This window comes from Canis aureus, chromosome 32 (assembly GCF_053574225.1).
Source record: "Canis aureus isolate CA01 chromosome 32, VMU_Caureus_v.1.0, whole genome shotgun sequence".
Lineage (NCBI taxonomy): Eukaryota > Metazoa > Chordata > Mammalia > Carnivora > Canidae > Canis > Canis aureus.
This window is the reverse complement of record NC_135642.1, coordinates 22,465,683-22,483,010: the sequence shown is the minus strand read 5'-3', so window position 1 is coordinate 22,483,010 and position 17,328 is coordinate 22,465,683. Positions and strand designations below refer to the sequence as shown.

At 38.1% G+C, this 17,328-nt stretch overlaps 1 protein-coding gene across 5 annotated transcripts in view; it reads right to left on the bottom strand.

Annotated features, from left to right (window-relative positions):
- The window catches only part of MAPK6 (mitogen-activated protein kinase 6), a 36,054-nt gene that overhangs the window by 14,118 nt on the left and 4,608 nt on the right, over positions 1-17,328 (bottom strand). For 2 of the 5 annotated variants that reach the window (XM_077881121.1, XM_077881120.1), the window contains exons 2-3: positions 10,167-10,238; positions 447-1,640 (exon numbers count right to left, since the gene is read on the bottom strand). In XM_077881121.1, the coding sequence (XP_077737247.1) occupies positions 447-1,001 (555 nt within the window). In that variant the 5' untranslated portion in view covers positions 1,002-1,640; positions 10,167-10,238. Of the gene's footprint in view, positions 1-446; positions 1,641-10,166; positions 10,239-15,609; positions 15,633-17,328 lie in introns of those variants that run through there. The other 3 variants (XM_077881118.1, XM_077881119.1, XM_077881122.1) reach the window with 2 other exon arrangements.

Sequence of the window (17,328 nt, the reverse complement as noted above, 5' to 3'; positions counted from 1 at the left end):
TTCAATTATAATAAATAACCATATACTTTTAGGATCCCACTCCAACTTCCTTTAAAAAAAAAAAAAAAGATGTATTTATTTATTTATGATAGACACACACACACACACACAGAGAGAGAGAGAGAGGCAGAGACACAGGCAGAGGGAGAAGCAGGCTCCATGCTAGAAGCCCGAGGTGGGACTCGATCCTGGGACTCCAGGATCACTCCCTGGGCCAAAGGCAGTGCCAAACTGCCAAGCCATCCAGGGATCCCCCCAACTTCCTTTTAAACATATGGAGATTCTGAATGAAAGTAGATCTGTATCAGAAAAAAAGGTACTACATAAAGTTTAATACAATTAATGGAGAAAAAAAATCTGTCACAGTATATAAAGAAAATACAAGTACCTAATTCCTGATGATGTACACCAGTTTAAAGGTCTGTCTCAGCTAGCTTTCCACATACCTTATGGGAATAATGGGGATCCATGATCCGTGCAAGACCGAAGTCACCTATCTTCAGCACCAAGTCTTCAGTATTAATGAAAAGATTAGCTGGTTTGAGATCTCTGTGCAGTACGTTTGCAGAGTGAATATATTTGAGCCCACGTAGCAGCTGATACATGAAAAGCCTGGCATGCTCTTCCAGTAAAGGGCCCTGCTCCAGCACATTAGCCAAGTCTGTCTCCATGTACTCCTGAACAATGTAAACACTGTTCAGTTCAGTAAGAGAGCCCACATCGTCTGTTAACTGGCTTCCGCTAGGACCAAGAATTTCAAACACTTTCACAATGTTATCATGGTCAAGTCTTCTAATAATTTTGATTTCACGTAGAGCATGTTTGACACTCTGGGGATCAGTAAGGACAATTTTCTTGATGGCTACTCTTTTGTCACAGTCATTGTCTACAGCAGAAAAAACCAAGCCATTGCCTCCACAACCCAATGGTTTTAAGTCCATATATCTAGAGCCCAGATCAAAACCATGAATGTTCATGAGACTTTCAAATTTCTCTGCCATTTTGAAACCTTTACTATTGCCTTTTTTTCCTTTCGAATTGTTGAACTTGTGTAAACAAGGAAGAAAACTGACATCAAAAGGAAAGATCTTTCAAAAAAGGAAAAGAAAAATAATTTTGCTTCCACAGCAAGATGATTTCTTGATGTTCATTGCATATGCCAACCAGGCCCGTTGAGTTCCCCTTAGATTTAAAGCTCAAAAAGCTCTACTCATATTGAGAATTAAAAAGGTTGCAGTACTCATAGTTCAAGAAAGGGGCAGCAACTCTGCAGACATTTAAAGAAAACACTCAAGAAACTCAAACGGAATGAAATGACATACTATGCACTCAGATTTAACTGTGCTAAACGATTTAACATTTAACAAAAATGTGAATAAATATGCACACAACAGGCTTCTATGAACATTCTCCTCACAGTGCAGATACATTCAGTGTTGGACTGGTCCTGAGCAGCATCATTCTAAGGTGCTGATAAGCACTATTTCCGTTTTGCCTCTTCTCTTCCTTTGTTGCTGTATATTTCAACAGGAAGCCCTGGTGGCTGTTGGTTAACAGAAGATGTCTTTTGTTAGTGATCAGGTGGCTCCAGCTCACCACAATCACAATCAAAGCTACCGTCCATCTTACTCTGATAAAACCTAGAGGATGAGAAAAAAAGAAGGAAAAGAGTCACCACTGCAGGAAATACTAAGTACTCTTCAACTTTGTAAAATGACACGAACTGGGCATTTAGCTATAAACGACTACTGGTACATTCAACTTATTTATAGTTACTAAATGGAAAGATGACCCTCAATCAAAAATAGCTATGCATGTTGTAAGCAATTCACATGTACTAGGCTCAGACTCTAGGTCCCACCATACTAGATTCTTTGTAATATTTAGTCATTGGGTTGTAACATTTCTTAAATGCCAATAAGCAAAGGAAAGAAGGTTCACGGCATTTTTACAGAATCTTTAGAATTTTTTTTTTTTTGAGGAGTACAACATGAGTACCATTTCTCTAAAAAAAACAACAACAACATAATAATAAGCCTGCAAAGGGTTAGTTCCTTAAAGAACATGTTTACTTATTAACTATGCTGATCAACATCCAATGGACAAAAATCTAGCAGTACAAATGAGAAATCTGCAGAGTATGCTCTTCAATTTACAAAAGAGTGAACTTGGGGGTGCACAGTGGCTCAATTGGTTAAGCATCTGACTTTGGCTCAGGTCATGATCTCAAGGTCCTGGGATCAAGCACCGTGTCTGGCTCTCTCCTCCCACCAGTGAGTTGGTTTCCCCCTCTCTGCACTCACATGCGCTCTCTAAACTCAAATAAATAAAAATCTGGGACGCCTGGGTGGCTCAGTGGTTGAGTGTCTGTCTTTGACTCAGGTCGTGATCCAGGGGTCCTGAGATCAAATCCCGCACTGGATTCCCTGCAGGGAGCCTGTTTCTCTCTTTGCCTATGTCTCTGCCTTCTCTGTGTCTCTCATTAATAAAAAAAAAAAGTCTTTTTTAAAAACTTAATAAATAAATAAAAATCTTTATTAAAAAAAGTCAACTTAAAAAAAAGTCAACTTGAACAGTTAATAAGCCAATGAAAAGGTATTTAGCTTCACTGATAATCAGAAAAATCAAATTACCTCAAGAAGATAACATTTCAGATTAGAAAAACATTTTTAGGAGTCTGTTACTATCAAGTCTGAGGAGGAATGTGGAAAAACAAGAACTTTTGTATAATACTGGTGAGTTTAAATTAGCAAAAGAATGTCAAAGAGCAATTTAGAATAAATAAATACATAAATGAATAAGTAGCATATCTATGACTTGGAATTTTTCTTCAAAAAGCACTCCCTAGAGAAATACTTGCAAATGAACATACAAAATGCCTACCTTTTTTTTGATAATCGCAAAATATTTAATAGCCTAAACTTTCAACAATGTGAGAGTGAGTTATATTCATATAGTGGACTATTATATAATCGTAAAAATGAATAGAGATGGTTGAAATCATCATAAATTAAATTTAGAAAGCAAGTTGCAGACAGAAATCTATATGCTGAAACCACTTATTTCAGGTTCATAAGCATGCACAATAATGCTACTTTTAAGTGTATATATGTGGCAAAAGTATTAAAAACATACATGACAGATAAGTACCAAATTCATGATAATCATTACTTTGAGGAATGAGAGAAGGGATTACCATCAGAGTGGGGTTACACAGTATGCTCCAACTACATCTTTAATGTGCTAATTCTTTTTAAAAAATGTGTGGAAGTATGACAAATTATTAGAATCTTATAGACCTGGGCGGTATGTACATGAAGAGCTCATTATCATAGTGGGGCAAGACAGGTTGATAAATAAGCAAAATACAGACATCTGATGGTAATGAGTGATATAAAATAAATAAAAGAAAGGACAGGGAGAGTGGTTAGGGAATGCCTCTACTAAGGTGGTACTGGGAGCAAAGCCCTAAAGTGGGTGGGCCTTAGGGGTGCTACGTGGGAGTAACTATTGCAGACAGAGGGGCAAGCACACAAAAGCAGAGGTTAAGTATGTGTCTCAAGTCTGAGGAACAACTAGGTGGCCAATGTAGTAAGTAGCTCATTTAAGTGTATATGCCTATAAGCAAGTAATACAGACTAACCCTTAAATGTAAAAGCTTCTTGATCTAAGCTTCTTGCTGCTTTCTGATCTAAAAGCTGGTATAGGTGTATATACAATGTTATTTTCTGAATGAGTCTGAAGAAATTGAAGTGGGACAGGTGCAATATTCATTTATTCAAAGAGCTAATCATCAAAAGGCAATGAAAAACTCTATCAATACATGAAATAAAGCAGCCCATTCTGAACTTGAAATATGTAACAACTTTTTTTTTTTTTTTTTTAAGATTTCATTTATTTATTCATGAGAGACACAGAAAGAGAGAACCAGAGACATAATAGGCAGAGGAGCTCTGCTCCATGCAGGGAGCCCGATGTGGGACTTGATCCTAGATCTCGGGATCATTCCCTGAGCCAAAGGCAGAAGCTCAACTGCTGAGCCACCCCGGCGTCACATGTAAAAACTTTCAATCAAAACAAAACAAAACAAAACAAAACCTTTCAATCACCTTCAGGTGTGGCTTAAGAGAACTGTTAGGAATCACATACACATCAGCTGTTTTACAAGGGCAAAGCTTTTATACAATAGGGAATCCACCTTTATTTCCTTCTTGCTACATTCTCCTACATGATCCACATGTGGAAATACAAGATTTTGAAAAATACAAGGTAACAGCTACTTGCCACAATCTAAGCAAATCTTCAACTACAAGAAATCCACAAGCATTGCAACTGTGTGAAAGAGAAAATGATGATACCGATAACTCAGAGAGTAAGTAGATAAAAAATAAAGCTGTTGCCAAAAGGATCATTTTTTTTTTTTTTAAGATTTTTGAGAGACAGAGAAAGTGGGGAGGAGCAGGAGAGAATCACAAGCAGACTCCCTGCCCAAGGTGGAGCCTGAAGCCCGACACGGGGCTCAATCTCATGACCCTGAGATCATAACTGGGGCCAAAATCAAGAGTTGGACACTTAGTCAACTGAGCCACCCAGGTGCCCCGACAATAGCTTTATTTAATAAAAGTTGATATTTACTACTGCTGAGTTATTTTAATAAATACAAGCACTTCTTGTATCTGCTTAATGTTGTAAAGGACATTAATTGCATAACAGCTTTGTTTTTTTACTCTAACAGAAATAGTTTCTTCTGTTTCCAAGTTTTTGTCTGCTTCACAGAAATCAAGGGGGAAAAAAAGCAGACTCTTAAAAATTCTGTACCTTGTCAGTCTGTATAAAACATTTAAAAGTTAAATGTACGAAAATAAACTTTTGAATTAAAAAACATTTCAGACTTAAAAACTTCAGACTTTTTAAAGGTCTATAATTAACACTGTCTCCCCTTCCCATTTTTTCTATTTAGATTTATCTTGATACTTCCAGTCCCTACTAAATATCCTTTTATAAAAACATTATTTTTTAAAAGGCTCCAGTATTTTTGAGATTTTACGTTTCTTGTCTCCACCTGAAATAAAATGTTTGTTCATATTTACCTTCTTGCCCTTCTGTAGACAATCCCTTGAGGCTCAACTTTCAAGTTTTTGATAAATGTACATTTTAAAATCAGTTCTAGAGACTTAACATAAGAAAAGTAAGATCTCTAGTACTCTTTTAAACTTCTAGTTCACTAGTAAAGCAATCAGAGTCTGGCACAAATAATTTAGCTCTGCTAAAAATGACACTACTATTATGACAGAATAGCACTATAACAGGAACTGCAGCGAGATAATTGAAGAGAGATATAAGAATGAGAGATCTCCACTCAAGACCTCCACCCAGATCTGCTCTCTTTAAATTATAATGAGACCAAGAAACATCACAGACCAAAAACTACAAGGATGACAATGTTTTCTCAGAAATCTCAGTGACTGGTCAGCACTTAATAGGGGTAGAGTGGGTAAAAATTCATCTTGGGGAAGGCAGGAACTTGTACCTAGGCTGAGAACTGCAGAGTCCTCATTTTATTTTATTTTTTTAAGATTTTATTTATTTATTCATGAGAGACACAGTGAGAGAGAGAGAGAGAGGCAGAGACACAGGCATAGAGAGAAGCAGGCTCCATGCAGGGAGCGCGACGCAGGACTCAATCCTGGGTCTCCAGGATCACGCCCTGAGCCGAAGGCAGATGCTCAACCACTGAGCCACCCAGGCATCCCCAGAGTCCTCATTTTAAATTCACATGATGACTACTGAAAGACTTGAACAGACTTCATAGAAATATGAGACCATTCTAAAAAAGAAAAGAATATTAATCACCAAAACTATAATTCTACAGTGAGGATTACACAATAAAAAACTGGGGGACAGGGGAGACCAATAGCAGCGCTTGCCCAGTGATCTGCCTGACTGCTCTGCACTATTCAAAATCTTTCAATAACTATTAGGACAAAAGCTATTAGAGCATATTTTCATCTGGGAGCTTGGAAAGTTAAGTATGCCCACCTTTATCAGTAAGTTGAAGGTAATGTTACACTTCTGCATGATAAAGTGGATCCAGTAATGTTTCCAATTCAGTCATGCTCCATTCAGCAAGTATTTGCTAATTATATGTTATATACCTGTCAATATACTAGGTACTAGGGATAAAATGGTAAGTAAAAACCGACTAGTGCGCTGCCTTCATGCAGTTTACAGTATGGCTAGAGATAAACAAGAGTAAACTAAGAAAAAGAGGGAGGCAAAAGGGACAAGCAATACCAAGGAATGGTACAGGATGCGAAGACAGCCTACACACTGAGGGATCTGACCTAATTAGGGATGTCAGGATGTATCCCTCTGGAAGCCATAAAAAGGCTGAGTGACCAGGAAAACAGCTTCCTCATTATTATTATTACCCTGATACCAAATCATAATGTCTCCAACTACCTCCATTTTTCCCGCCAATCATGGAGTTCTGTGGCCTGACTAAAGTATGCAGGTACAATCAACCAGATTACTGCTCAGAGCACTCTCCATCCATATCAATAACCTCTAGAAATGTCCCATTTATACCACTTTCTCTACCATCGTTCACATTTAACTTCATAAAAGCCAGTTCAAGGGTTAGACTCAGGAAAAATCTGGGGTTCCATATTCCTTTTGCATTTCCACACACTTCAAGAGAGGAAAACATAAACTAAAATGAGACAGTAACTTAAAACAACCCTTCCCAGCATCCTTCCAATTTCTCTGCCTCCAAATGTTACCCATTCCTACCAACCTCAGTACTGATATTGTGTTGCTTGGATAGGGATCCTTAATTAAATTTTAATTAGCTGTGTCAATGTTATGTTTTTAACAACTGGGTGAATAAAATGAATTATAGGGAATGATTCATAAGAATAAAGTTGGCGTGGAGCATCTGCGAGGTTCAGTCAGTTAAGTGTCCAACTCTTGATTTCAGCTCAGGTCATGATCTCGGGTCCTGGGATGGAGCCCTGAGACAGGCTTCCCGTTCAACGGAGAGTCTGCTTGAGATTCTCTTTCCCTCTCCCTTTGCCCCTCTCCCCACTCACACTCTCTTAATGAATAAATCTAAAAAAAATAATAAGTTAGCTTTATGCTTTCTCTTTGATCTTCCTTCAGTGATCCACCATAAAATGGAAGTAAAGGTTTTCTATGTAGCCCAGCCTGGGTACCAGCTTCCTACATTTATAAAGCAGTTCCCTGAAACTGTATTAGCCGCACTGGTCTTCTCAAGCACTCCTTTGTTCCGTTAATCACCACCTGCTTTCTATCACTTAGCCTATCCCCACCCAAGCCAAGAGAAATACAGGTACTCTGAGTCAAGCCTAAGTATATTCAGAAAAGTTATAAAATGCAAAAGAACGAAGACTGTAAAATAACTTCTCATTCTATCTCCCCATTCAATAGAAACTGGATTTTCCTTCCTTTTCTTATCTAAGAACAACTTGGTCCCACATCAGAAAAGGAGTCTAGATGTGCAAAGCAAGTTTGAAGTGAGAGCTTTAAACATAAGGTTACTTATCTGGTCTTCTCTTCCATCTTCTACTCTGCTGCTTATCAGGTTAAATGTTGACATGGGTCATCTGGCCTGATCACATGCACTGACAGCTCCCCCCCTCCCCCAATGGTTTGTGCCTATTCTGCTCTTCTCCAGGGTCAAGTCAGTAACTTGAGTTAACTGGAATGTAGCCATTCTCACATCTCCTCAGCCAAAACCCAGTTGCTTTTGGAGAGAAGGGAAAGGTTGAGCTCTACTTAAATTCACATAGGACTATCTCTTAACCCTGGCACAGAGAGGTGTTGTTATAGCAAATTCATCCTAAGATCATATCTCAAAGCTCTCATCAAAGCTACTAAGTTTCTAGGGCAGAGAAGGCCAAAGGCTACAGCTTAACTGCTTGTTCATATGCATTCTTGACAATGCCCTTGGCTCCTGATGTAAGGTAGTCCTTAGAGTTATCAGGGATCCCTCTCAGGATTTGGACCTCAAAGATGCTCATGGTGTAAACTAATGTCAATGAATGATCTCAGTCATCTGAGGGGGAGGGAAGACCTTAAAACTAAACTCCAAAACCTAACAGGTCTTACATGCTATCAGTGACTAGTATGTGCTATAGACAAACTTAGGAAGTCAAAGACAGATGATTACTTGGCTTCTAACAAAGTATCCAATTTTTAAAAAACTCTTCTACTCTTGACTGCTGTTCTTAAATTGTCTGAACCTTTGCCTAAATACATTTTAACATTATGGTCTTGCATTTGCCTTTGAGTATTTAAAAAGTCATTACAAAATAAATGTCATTATGTTTATTTTGATGCTCGTCTCTAGCTGCTATTTATTCTAGGGTACCCATATTAGCATATAAGAACTCCACAGACCAAGGAGGTTGGTCAAAAGTCTTTAAAGACTCTTTCAATTCTCATTCTATTACCTATGAAAGCATTGTACAAGTCTTTTACTTTACAGTCATTTGTTTCCAAGCACTTTTTATGGTGGTATGCCAGATTGGGGGACATTATTAAAGTTGCTATAAACTAAATAGTAAACAAACATAATCCTCTCTACAAATTTATGGCTGGAAATTTACAAATTATAATAGCTCTTCATCCCCTCTTCCATCTTTCTCCTTCTTGAGCCCTTCATTTCTTAGACTTCTCTTCTAACTAATGTTAAGGAAACATTGGAGCAAATATAGGAGACATGTAGACAGCCTCCTTCCTCAATTATCTTTGGCTATATGAGAATTCCAATCAAATGAAAATTAATATAAATTTCTGTAGCAGTCAGGATAGGTTCGAAAATTGTATAGTAACAAATAATCCCCAACATCTCACTGACTTACAACCAAAGTTTTAAGTCTTGCTAATGCAACAAATCCAACACAGCTGTCATCCAAGTTGTCAAAGTTAACTACCAGCTCTGTCATTGCCATTCAGTGTGCCAGTAGGAAGGAAGAAGTGCAACTATCTCATTGGTCTAAAGCTTCCATTAAAAAATGACACATCTTACTTCTGTTCATATTTAACTGACCAAGGCAGAACACATGGTCACGCCTGCTTCAAGGGAGTGGGAAAATGCAATCCTGACATGGTCCCAGAAGCAGAGAACCAAGATGTTTTGAAGAGCTTTGACTGCAGCTTCAATCCTGCCATCCAACCATTATATTTTTAGTCTACAAAACCTTATTGAGTATTTACCATATGCCAGATGTTGTTTTAGGCATAAAGGTCTAGCAGGGATCAAAACAAGTTAAAAAAAAAAACAAAAAATCACGCTGACCTTATGGAGCACAAACTCCTAGATTATTGTAGTAGATTCCTCCCTATCCCACTAACATTTCTTCCTCCTCTCTTTTCTAATACTATTCCCCCCCTTCCCTTATCTTAGGCCATCCTTCCCCAACTAGTCTTATCTCTATTCTGCAGATCCCTCTACTCTTCTACCATTTTCCAGGGCACCACCTTACCATTTTCCCCTCCCTTGGCTTCATTGTATATTGCTCTATTTTAAAATAAAAGGTCTGGGGGGCAGGGGAGGGGGCAGCCCCAGTGGCACAGCGGTTTAGCGCCACCTGCAGCCCGGAGCGTGATCCTGGAGACCCAAGATCGAGTCCCACGCCGGGCTCCCTGAACGGAGCCTGCTTCTCCCTCTGCCTGTGTCTCTGCCTCTCTCTGTGTCTCTCATGAATAAATAAATAAAATCTTAAAAAAAAAAAAAAGTATACTCTTAAAAAAAAAAAAGGTCTGAGGGGTGCCTGAGTGGCTCATTCAGGTCACTGACTGGCTCTTGATTTCAGCTCAGGTCATGATCTCAGTGTTGTGGGATCCAGCCCCACATCAGGTTCCACACTCAGTCAGCATGGAGCCAGCTTGAGTTTCTCTCCCTCTGCCCCTCCCCTACTCTCTCTCTCATAAATAAATACATGCTAAAAAAAATAAAAGGTTTGAGACTCAGTTGCATTACTAACACTTTCTGAGCATAGTACCTGGGTACTTAGTAGGCACTTAAAAACTGCACTGAATGAATTAATGTAAACAGTATTATTTTATTTGATAGTAGGAAGTTTTGGAGAAGACAAGCTCTATCCTTAATTTTTTCAGAATCTGATCATACTCTAACCTACCATGGGGAACATCAGTGATGACTCCTAGACATGGTACTTTCCTTTCCAGGAACTCCCCGCAGGAGCTTCACCCTATGGTAAACACATAGGTTTGTCAACACATGAAGCAATGACTTCAACTCACTCAGACTGAAGAAAAAAAGAAAACTTCAGCTTTGTTATAGCTCCTGTTTTATTTTGTTGAGGCAGTAAGAAGAGACTGTGCTACTGAAATAGTGTCTTATATTAGCAGACAAGCAGGTTTCTATAAAAAGTCTCATTAGCCCATGTGATACCAACTAAGTATCATGAAGATACGTGAGACCTTGACATTATTCTGATTATTCTTCAGTTCACCCTAGCAGGCTCTATGGCATTTAACACCACAGCTTTCCAGATTGCACATCAAATATAACTGCTGTCATTTTTCAGCTAAGCCTGGTAAGGGTATGAAGAAGGCCGCAACATGCAAGCAAGACCATCCATAAGAAATATTTCTGGTCTCTCATCAAATGGAGAACCACATGCTTGATTGGAGAGTATCCAATTTTTAAAAAATGAACTGGAATAGCATATAACTTTCCTGGAATGTCCTTCCTCCTTTGTTTCTCCTTTTCTCCAAGGCTGAACAAAGCTTACAAGATTAAAAAAAAAAAAAAAAAAGTGTAAGTTTCCTATCAGATTCATGCTAAACATTGGCACTACTGAAAAATTCCTGTCTGGTTTCATGAAGACCATATTAAAAGGAAAAAACAAATGAGATAAAGAGATCTGATAACTAGTCCATGATCCATGGCTAAATTAGCTTATACTCAAAGTGGTTCACATTTTAGGCCTCAGTCCCACCATCAGGAAAATGAAGCAGCTAAACTACAGGGCTTCTATGGCCTCTTCCAGCTCTAAAGTTTTATAATTTTAAGAAAAGGTTCAGGATTTCCACTTCTGATTAGAATGCAGAAATGTAAAAGACACCATTACTCTCACCCTATAAACCATGATGAGCTGGATAAGCTACAATACTGTAGTTTGGAAAACCCATCAGGAAAGCTAAAGATGCAAAGAAATATAAATAAATTAAATTCTGGAAAGTCTTAAGCCCTTCATAAAAGAAGAGACCAGGACTATTCTCATTCCTGGCAAAGTGGCAAAGCAAGAAATTTTCCACTAACAGAATTGAGAAGAAGCCAGCCAAATTTATAACCAACTTTTAAAAGCTGTATGTGGTTGCAGCTAACAGATTAGAATTCAAAGGAGGTCCAGCTACAAGTCCCACCTGCCAAACTCTTCCCCATGGGTCCTCACTGAGAACAAAAGTCTAGAGCAAGGCAGGAAAGCGGAGAGAATCTCATGGAACACATGGGCCTCCACCACATTCAAGGCAGCTGCCTCTGAAGGTGAGGGAACAAGTCAGGAAGCATAAGATAAACCTCTCCAATGCATTCTGAGTACAAGGGAGATACTCTTCCTAAGACAAATAAACAGGGCACAAATATGAAGTAAAGAAAACCTATGGTGGTACTAGAAAGCAAAGAAAATGTCCAAACAGTCCAAAGAACTGGCAGCTAGGCTAAACAGGTTCAGAAAGCTGACAGAATAGAAGCAGATAAAGAAATAATCTAACAAACTTTCCAAAACTGGGGAGTCTGGGTGGTGCAGTTGGCTAAGTGTCCAACTCTTGGTTTCAGCTCAGGTTGTGATCTCAGGGTTGTGAGACTGAGCCCCACATTGGGCTCCAAGCTCAGTGCAGAGTCTGCTTGAGATTCTCTCTCCCTCTCCCCTGCCCCTCCCAGTCATGCACGTGCACGCTCTCTAAATAAATCTTAAAAAAACAAAATTAAAAAATTTTCCGTAACTGACAAAAGACACCAACTCACAGACTCAAGAACTCAATGAATTGCAAGCAGGATAAATACAAAGAAACCCATACCAAGGTATACTATAGCCAAACTGTGAAAATGGGGGGAAAAAAAGAGCAACCAGGTAAAAGAGAGTTAACTATATATAGTAGGGAAGTACAGTAAGAGTGATGGCTGATTTATCACTAGAAATGATGAAAGCCAGAAGACAACAGAACATCACTTTTCAAGTGCCAAAACAGGGAAATAACCCAGAATTCTGTGCCTAGGGATATGAAGATGAAATGAAGATATTCATTCAAAAATGAAGATGAAATAAAGACATTTTCAAAGAGACAAAAGTGGAAAGAATTTGTCTCCCTCAGATTTTTGCTAAAAAAAATGCTCAAAGTTCTTAGGCTGAAAGTGAGGAGTTGGGGGGGGGGGGAGAAAGAGAGAACGAGAACACAGGGAGAGGGCGGAGGGAGAAGCAGACCCCCTGCTGAGCAGGGAGCCCAATCCAGGGCTCCATCCCAGGACTCTAGGATCATGAATGAACTCAGCTGAAGGCAGATGATTAACCAACTGAGCCACCAGGGCACCCACCTATCTACGTTTAAATGTCTTTAAGAAACTACTGATTATTTTAAACAAAACAATAATGTATTGTGGGGTTTACAGCACATTTAGAAATAAAAATATAAAACAAGAGCACAGAGTGCTGGAAGGGAGTGAACTGAATCATGTGATCATGTTTACAGTACCGGTGAAGTAGTTTATATTATTTTAAAAAGACTATGATAGCTAGTAAAAGGCTCATGGGTCATCTTAAAACACCTTCCTTTCTGGCCATTATGTTTACTTAATAAAATGCTCATCAATGGAGAGTAAAAGGAAGGATAAAAAGAAAACTAAATAAATCAGCAACTGCAAGTAGTTTTTGTGTACTTTTACATCAACTATAATATAAACCAATATGTTAACATTAAAGCACTATCATAAAAAAAACATTAAAAAAAAGCAGTATCATAGATTCATGGATTATACCAAAGGAAATGAAAATTAACCATGTTAATCAAGATATACATATTTTAACTGAAATAACTTTGAGGGGCTCTACTTCCTGCTTTAAAAAAGTATGCACTTTTAAGATATTAAAAAATTATACTATGGAATATAGCTGTAAAGTTCAAACTGGAGGATATAAATATGTCTGGTACATATTTATCCCACATTATCTACTATTATAAAAGCAATTAATGAAAAAAGGGCTTATATAATAAAGGCCCTGAACCTGATAATAGAATTTTTAATATCTGAATTTTCAGAGAATATAAATAACAAATAGCAAGCTTGATTACGAATGTATTATATGGGAAGCATTGTACTGGACATATATCTTATACTAAATCCTAACTACACTGTAAAATGGGTTTTATGATCTTTATTTCAGAGAATTTAAATAATGCATTCAACATCACACATCAATGAGATAGCCATGATTTGAATCTCAGGTTGTAAACTAAGCCCATGACCTTCTCTCAAATCATAAAATTTTTTTTATTGACCAGTAAACACTCTCCCACCTCTTTGAGAATACATTTCCCACATTCTTCTGCAAACCAAAAAATGTAATCATCGAAATCAGGAAATTAACACTGGTATAATGCTACCATCTAATACTCAGATTCCATTTAAGTTTCTGCAATTACATCAATAATGTACTTGACAGCTAGAGGACCCCATCCAGAATCACATGTCACATTGACTACAATACAATCTTTAACATATTTTTCCCTTTAGAAGTGTAAAGGAATCAAACGTTTTCTATAGTCCACAAAAATTTACTGAGCAATTGGCATATGCCAGACACTATTTGATGATACAGTGGATAATAAGACAGCTAAGGTTCTTCTACTTCCAAAGAGTTTACATTCTAGTTTACAATCTCGTGAGGAGAGATTAACAAACTAGTAACATAACTTCCGATTTGTCTAAATGCTATGATTGAGTGACTGGGAAATGGCCATCTATGGAGCTAAAATCTAAATAAGAAGGTACCAATTCCAAACAGAGGAAACAGCAAATACAATCTAAAACAGGACAGAATATGGTATTTGGAGGAAAAGATGCCAATGTAGCCACGGCATGCTAAGCAGAAGGAGAGAGGAATGAGGTGAAGATGGGACAGGTAGAAAGAAACACCTGAGGCAAGATTCTGAATTTTATAACTCACCACCAAAGGAAAGCTATTGAAGGATTTAAGCAGACAATTGCATGGTTTCATTTACATTTTAAAAAGATGAATTCTGGCTACGGGGAAGACAATAGGCTGAGGATAATAGAGTGAAAGTAGGCAGAGTTAAAAGCTATTTCAATAGGTCAAGTAAGATGACGGTGGCTATCACTAGGCTGGTAGAAATAAAGATGTAAAATAGGAGACAGTTTCAAGTAATATCCTGGAGACCAAGAGAACCTGGTGAGGGATTAGATATGGGGGACAATGGTAACAGAATTTAAGGATAACTCCTAGGTGCCAATTACTGAGATGGGGAAGACTAGGGGAATAATATGGGAAAGAGAATTCTATTTTGAATACATTAATTCTATTCATATAGTGTCTATTTAGATAACTAACTGGTAACATCAAGCATACAGTTGGATAATGTGTCGGGAGCTCAGGCGAGAAGTCTAAACGTAAATCTGAGAATTACCCACATATAGATAGTACTTAATAAATTGAATGAGGGGATCCCCGCTCAGCAGTTTGGTGCCTGCCTCTGGCCCAGGGCGCGATCCTGGGGTCCCAGGATCGAGTCCAATGTCGGGCTCCCAGCATAAAGCCTGCTTCTCCCTCTGCCTGTGTCTCTGCCTCTTTCTGTGTGTGTCTATCATAAATAAATAAATAAATAAATATTTTAAAAATTATAATAATAAATTGAGACCACTTGGGAAAGAATTTTGAAAGGGGAGGGGGAACAGGACTAAATTCTGGGATATGTCAATATATAAGGGCAGGTAAACTACAGAAGCTTGTAAAAATTTATGACAAGGTGTGAGGTAGGAGAAAAAATGTCTCATATGCTAAGAAAAACAGGTGAATATGCAGAAAACAACGGTCAACTATATTTCAAGCCGTCACAAGATCCTATAAGATGGATTTGGTAAATCAAAGTCACTGGTTTCCTGATTATAGCAATTTCAAGTGGTAAGATGGTTTAACAAAGCCAGTCTGGAACAGGTTGAGGAGCAAAGTGGAGAGGGCGTACAAAGACAACTCTTGAAAATCGGTCTGAAGAGGATCGGAGAAATATGAAACTAGACGATAGCTAGAGGAGAAAATGAAATCAGAGAGGGTTTGTAACAGATTTCTATATCCATACTGTTCAATATGGTAGCCAATTAACTATAAATGGTTACCAAACAGATGAAATGTGGTTAGCAGGGCTGAAAAACTAATTTTTTTCTAAATAAATTTTTATTTAAATAGCCACATATGGCGAGTGGCAACCAGACCAGACACTATAGTTCAGAGCACCTTTGTACACTAATAAAGATGACCCAATAGGAAGGGAAAAACTCATCATGTAGGCAAGAGAGGAAGGAGTCCTTAAGAAGAGAAGAGGCACCTGGATGGCTCAGTGGTTAAGCATCTGCCTTCGGCTCAGGTTGTGATCCCCCGGTCCTGGGATCAAGTTCTGCATCAGGCTCCCCCGTGGAGAGCCTGCTTTGCTGCTTCTCCCTCTATGTCTCTGTCTCTCTCATGAATAAATAAAATCTTTAAAAAAGAAAAAAAAAAGGTCAAGAGAAGGAATCCAAAGCACAAGCAGAAGAATCCACAAGGGATAAACATGAGTGAAGCAAACCATGAAGTTATAGCAACTGGTGGGAACCCATAAAATTTAAAATTAGAGTATCTCTAAAGCCTAGTTGAAATCTCAAGCATAAGACTAAATTACAGAAGGCTGTAGAGGCTAAGCAGGAGTACTTGGGAAGATAATTTATATCTACTAATAAGTATTCATTGCCAGGCATTTCCAAGTGACAAATTATTTCTGCTACTCGGAACTCATACCTTGTAAGTCTTATTTTACAAATAAGAGTACTGACGCTCTGAGAAGTAAAGCAACTTCACTGAAATCACATACATAGTGAATGTCAAGATTTGGACACAGGCCAGTCTGATTTACTTTAGGGTCAGATGCTTACCACTACCTAAGTTGGGAGGTTAAGGACCAATGTTTCTGCTGGAAATATAAAAAATGGCAGATCAATCTGGCAGCTAACAAGTACCAAAAAGCACAGAGGTCCTAAGCCAGAGGCAAAAACTGCCCCGTCCATGCTATCTACAAGATAATTAAGGAATATTTATTTAATAACTATTTTTAATTTTTTTTAAATACAAGTGAAAATATCTTTGAGACAAACAGTAAAATAAACATTTTTTGCAACTTAGATTATCTACTTTACTGAATACAAGACTATCAATCAGAAAACTAGCAGTGTTTAAAACTACTAAAGTCATATCTGGGCATATTGAAAAAGTAGGCAGAAACTGACCATCTCTCCAATTTGTAAATGAAGGAGGAAATTATTAAACTGAGCCTAATCAGTTAATAAATTACAGCTTAGGTTATTTTAAATTTAGTGTCAGTATAAATCATCCAGATCTGAGCTGTCCAATATGATAGCCACTAGCTAGCTATTTAAATATAATTAAAATTAAATTAAAAATTCAGTTCCTCAGGTGCACTAGCCACCATTAAGTGCTCAACAGTCACATGTGGCTAGTGGCTATCTCGATGGACAGCAAAGAATATAGCACTTCTATCACCACAGAAAGTTCTACTGAACAGTGATTAATTAATTATCTTCAATTTTCCTTTTGATTTTTTTCAGGAGAGCCAATAAAAGGAGTAACTCAGAACTATATATGCTTCTAGAAATGCACGTGAATTTGAATCACCTGAGAATCCTGTAAAAATCCTGTAAAAATGTAGATCCTAGTTCAGTAGGTCTTGGGATGGGGTCAAGAATTCTACACTAACAAATTATTAGGTGATGTTAATACTGGTGGTCCAGCAATCACACTTTGAATACTAAGATCTTAGTTCTTTCTGGGTCTCAGTTTCCTCAGCTGTCATGTACCTGGGGCAAGATAATAGCCACGATCCCTCTGTAAACACTAACATTGTATAGTTTGTACAGAATTAAATGCAGAGGGATCCCTGGGTGGCGCAGCGATCCTGGAGACCCGGGATCGAGTCCCACATCGGGCTCCCCGTGCATGGAGCCTGCTTCTCCCTCTGCCTGTGTCTCTGCCTCTCTCTCTCTGACTATCCTAAAAT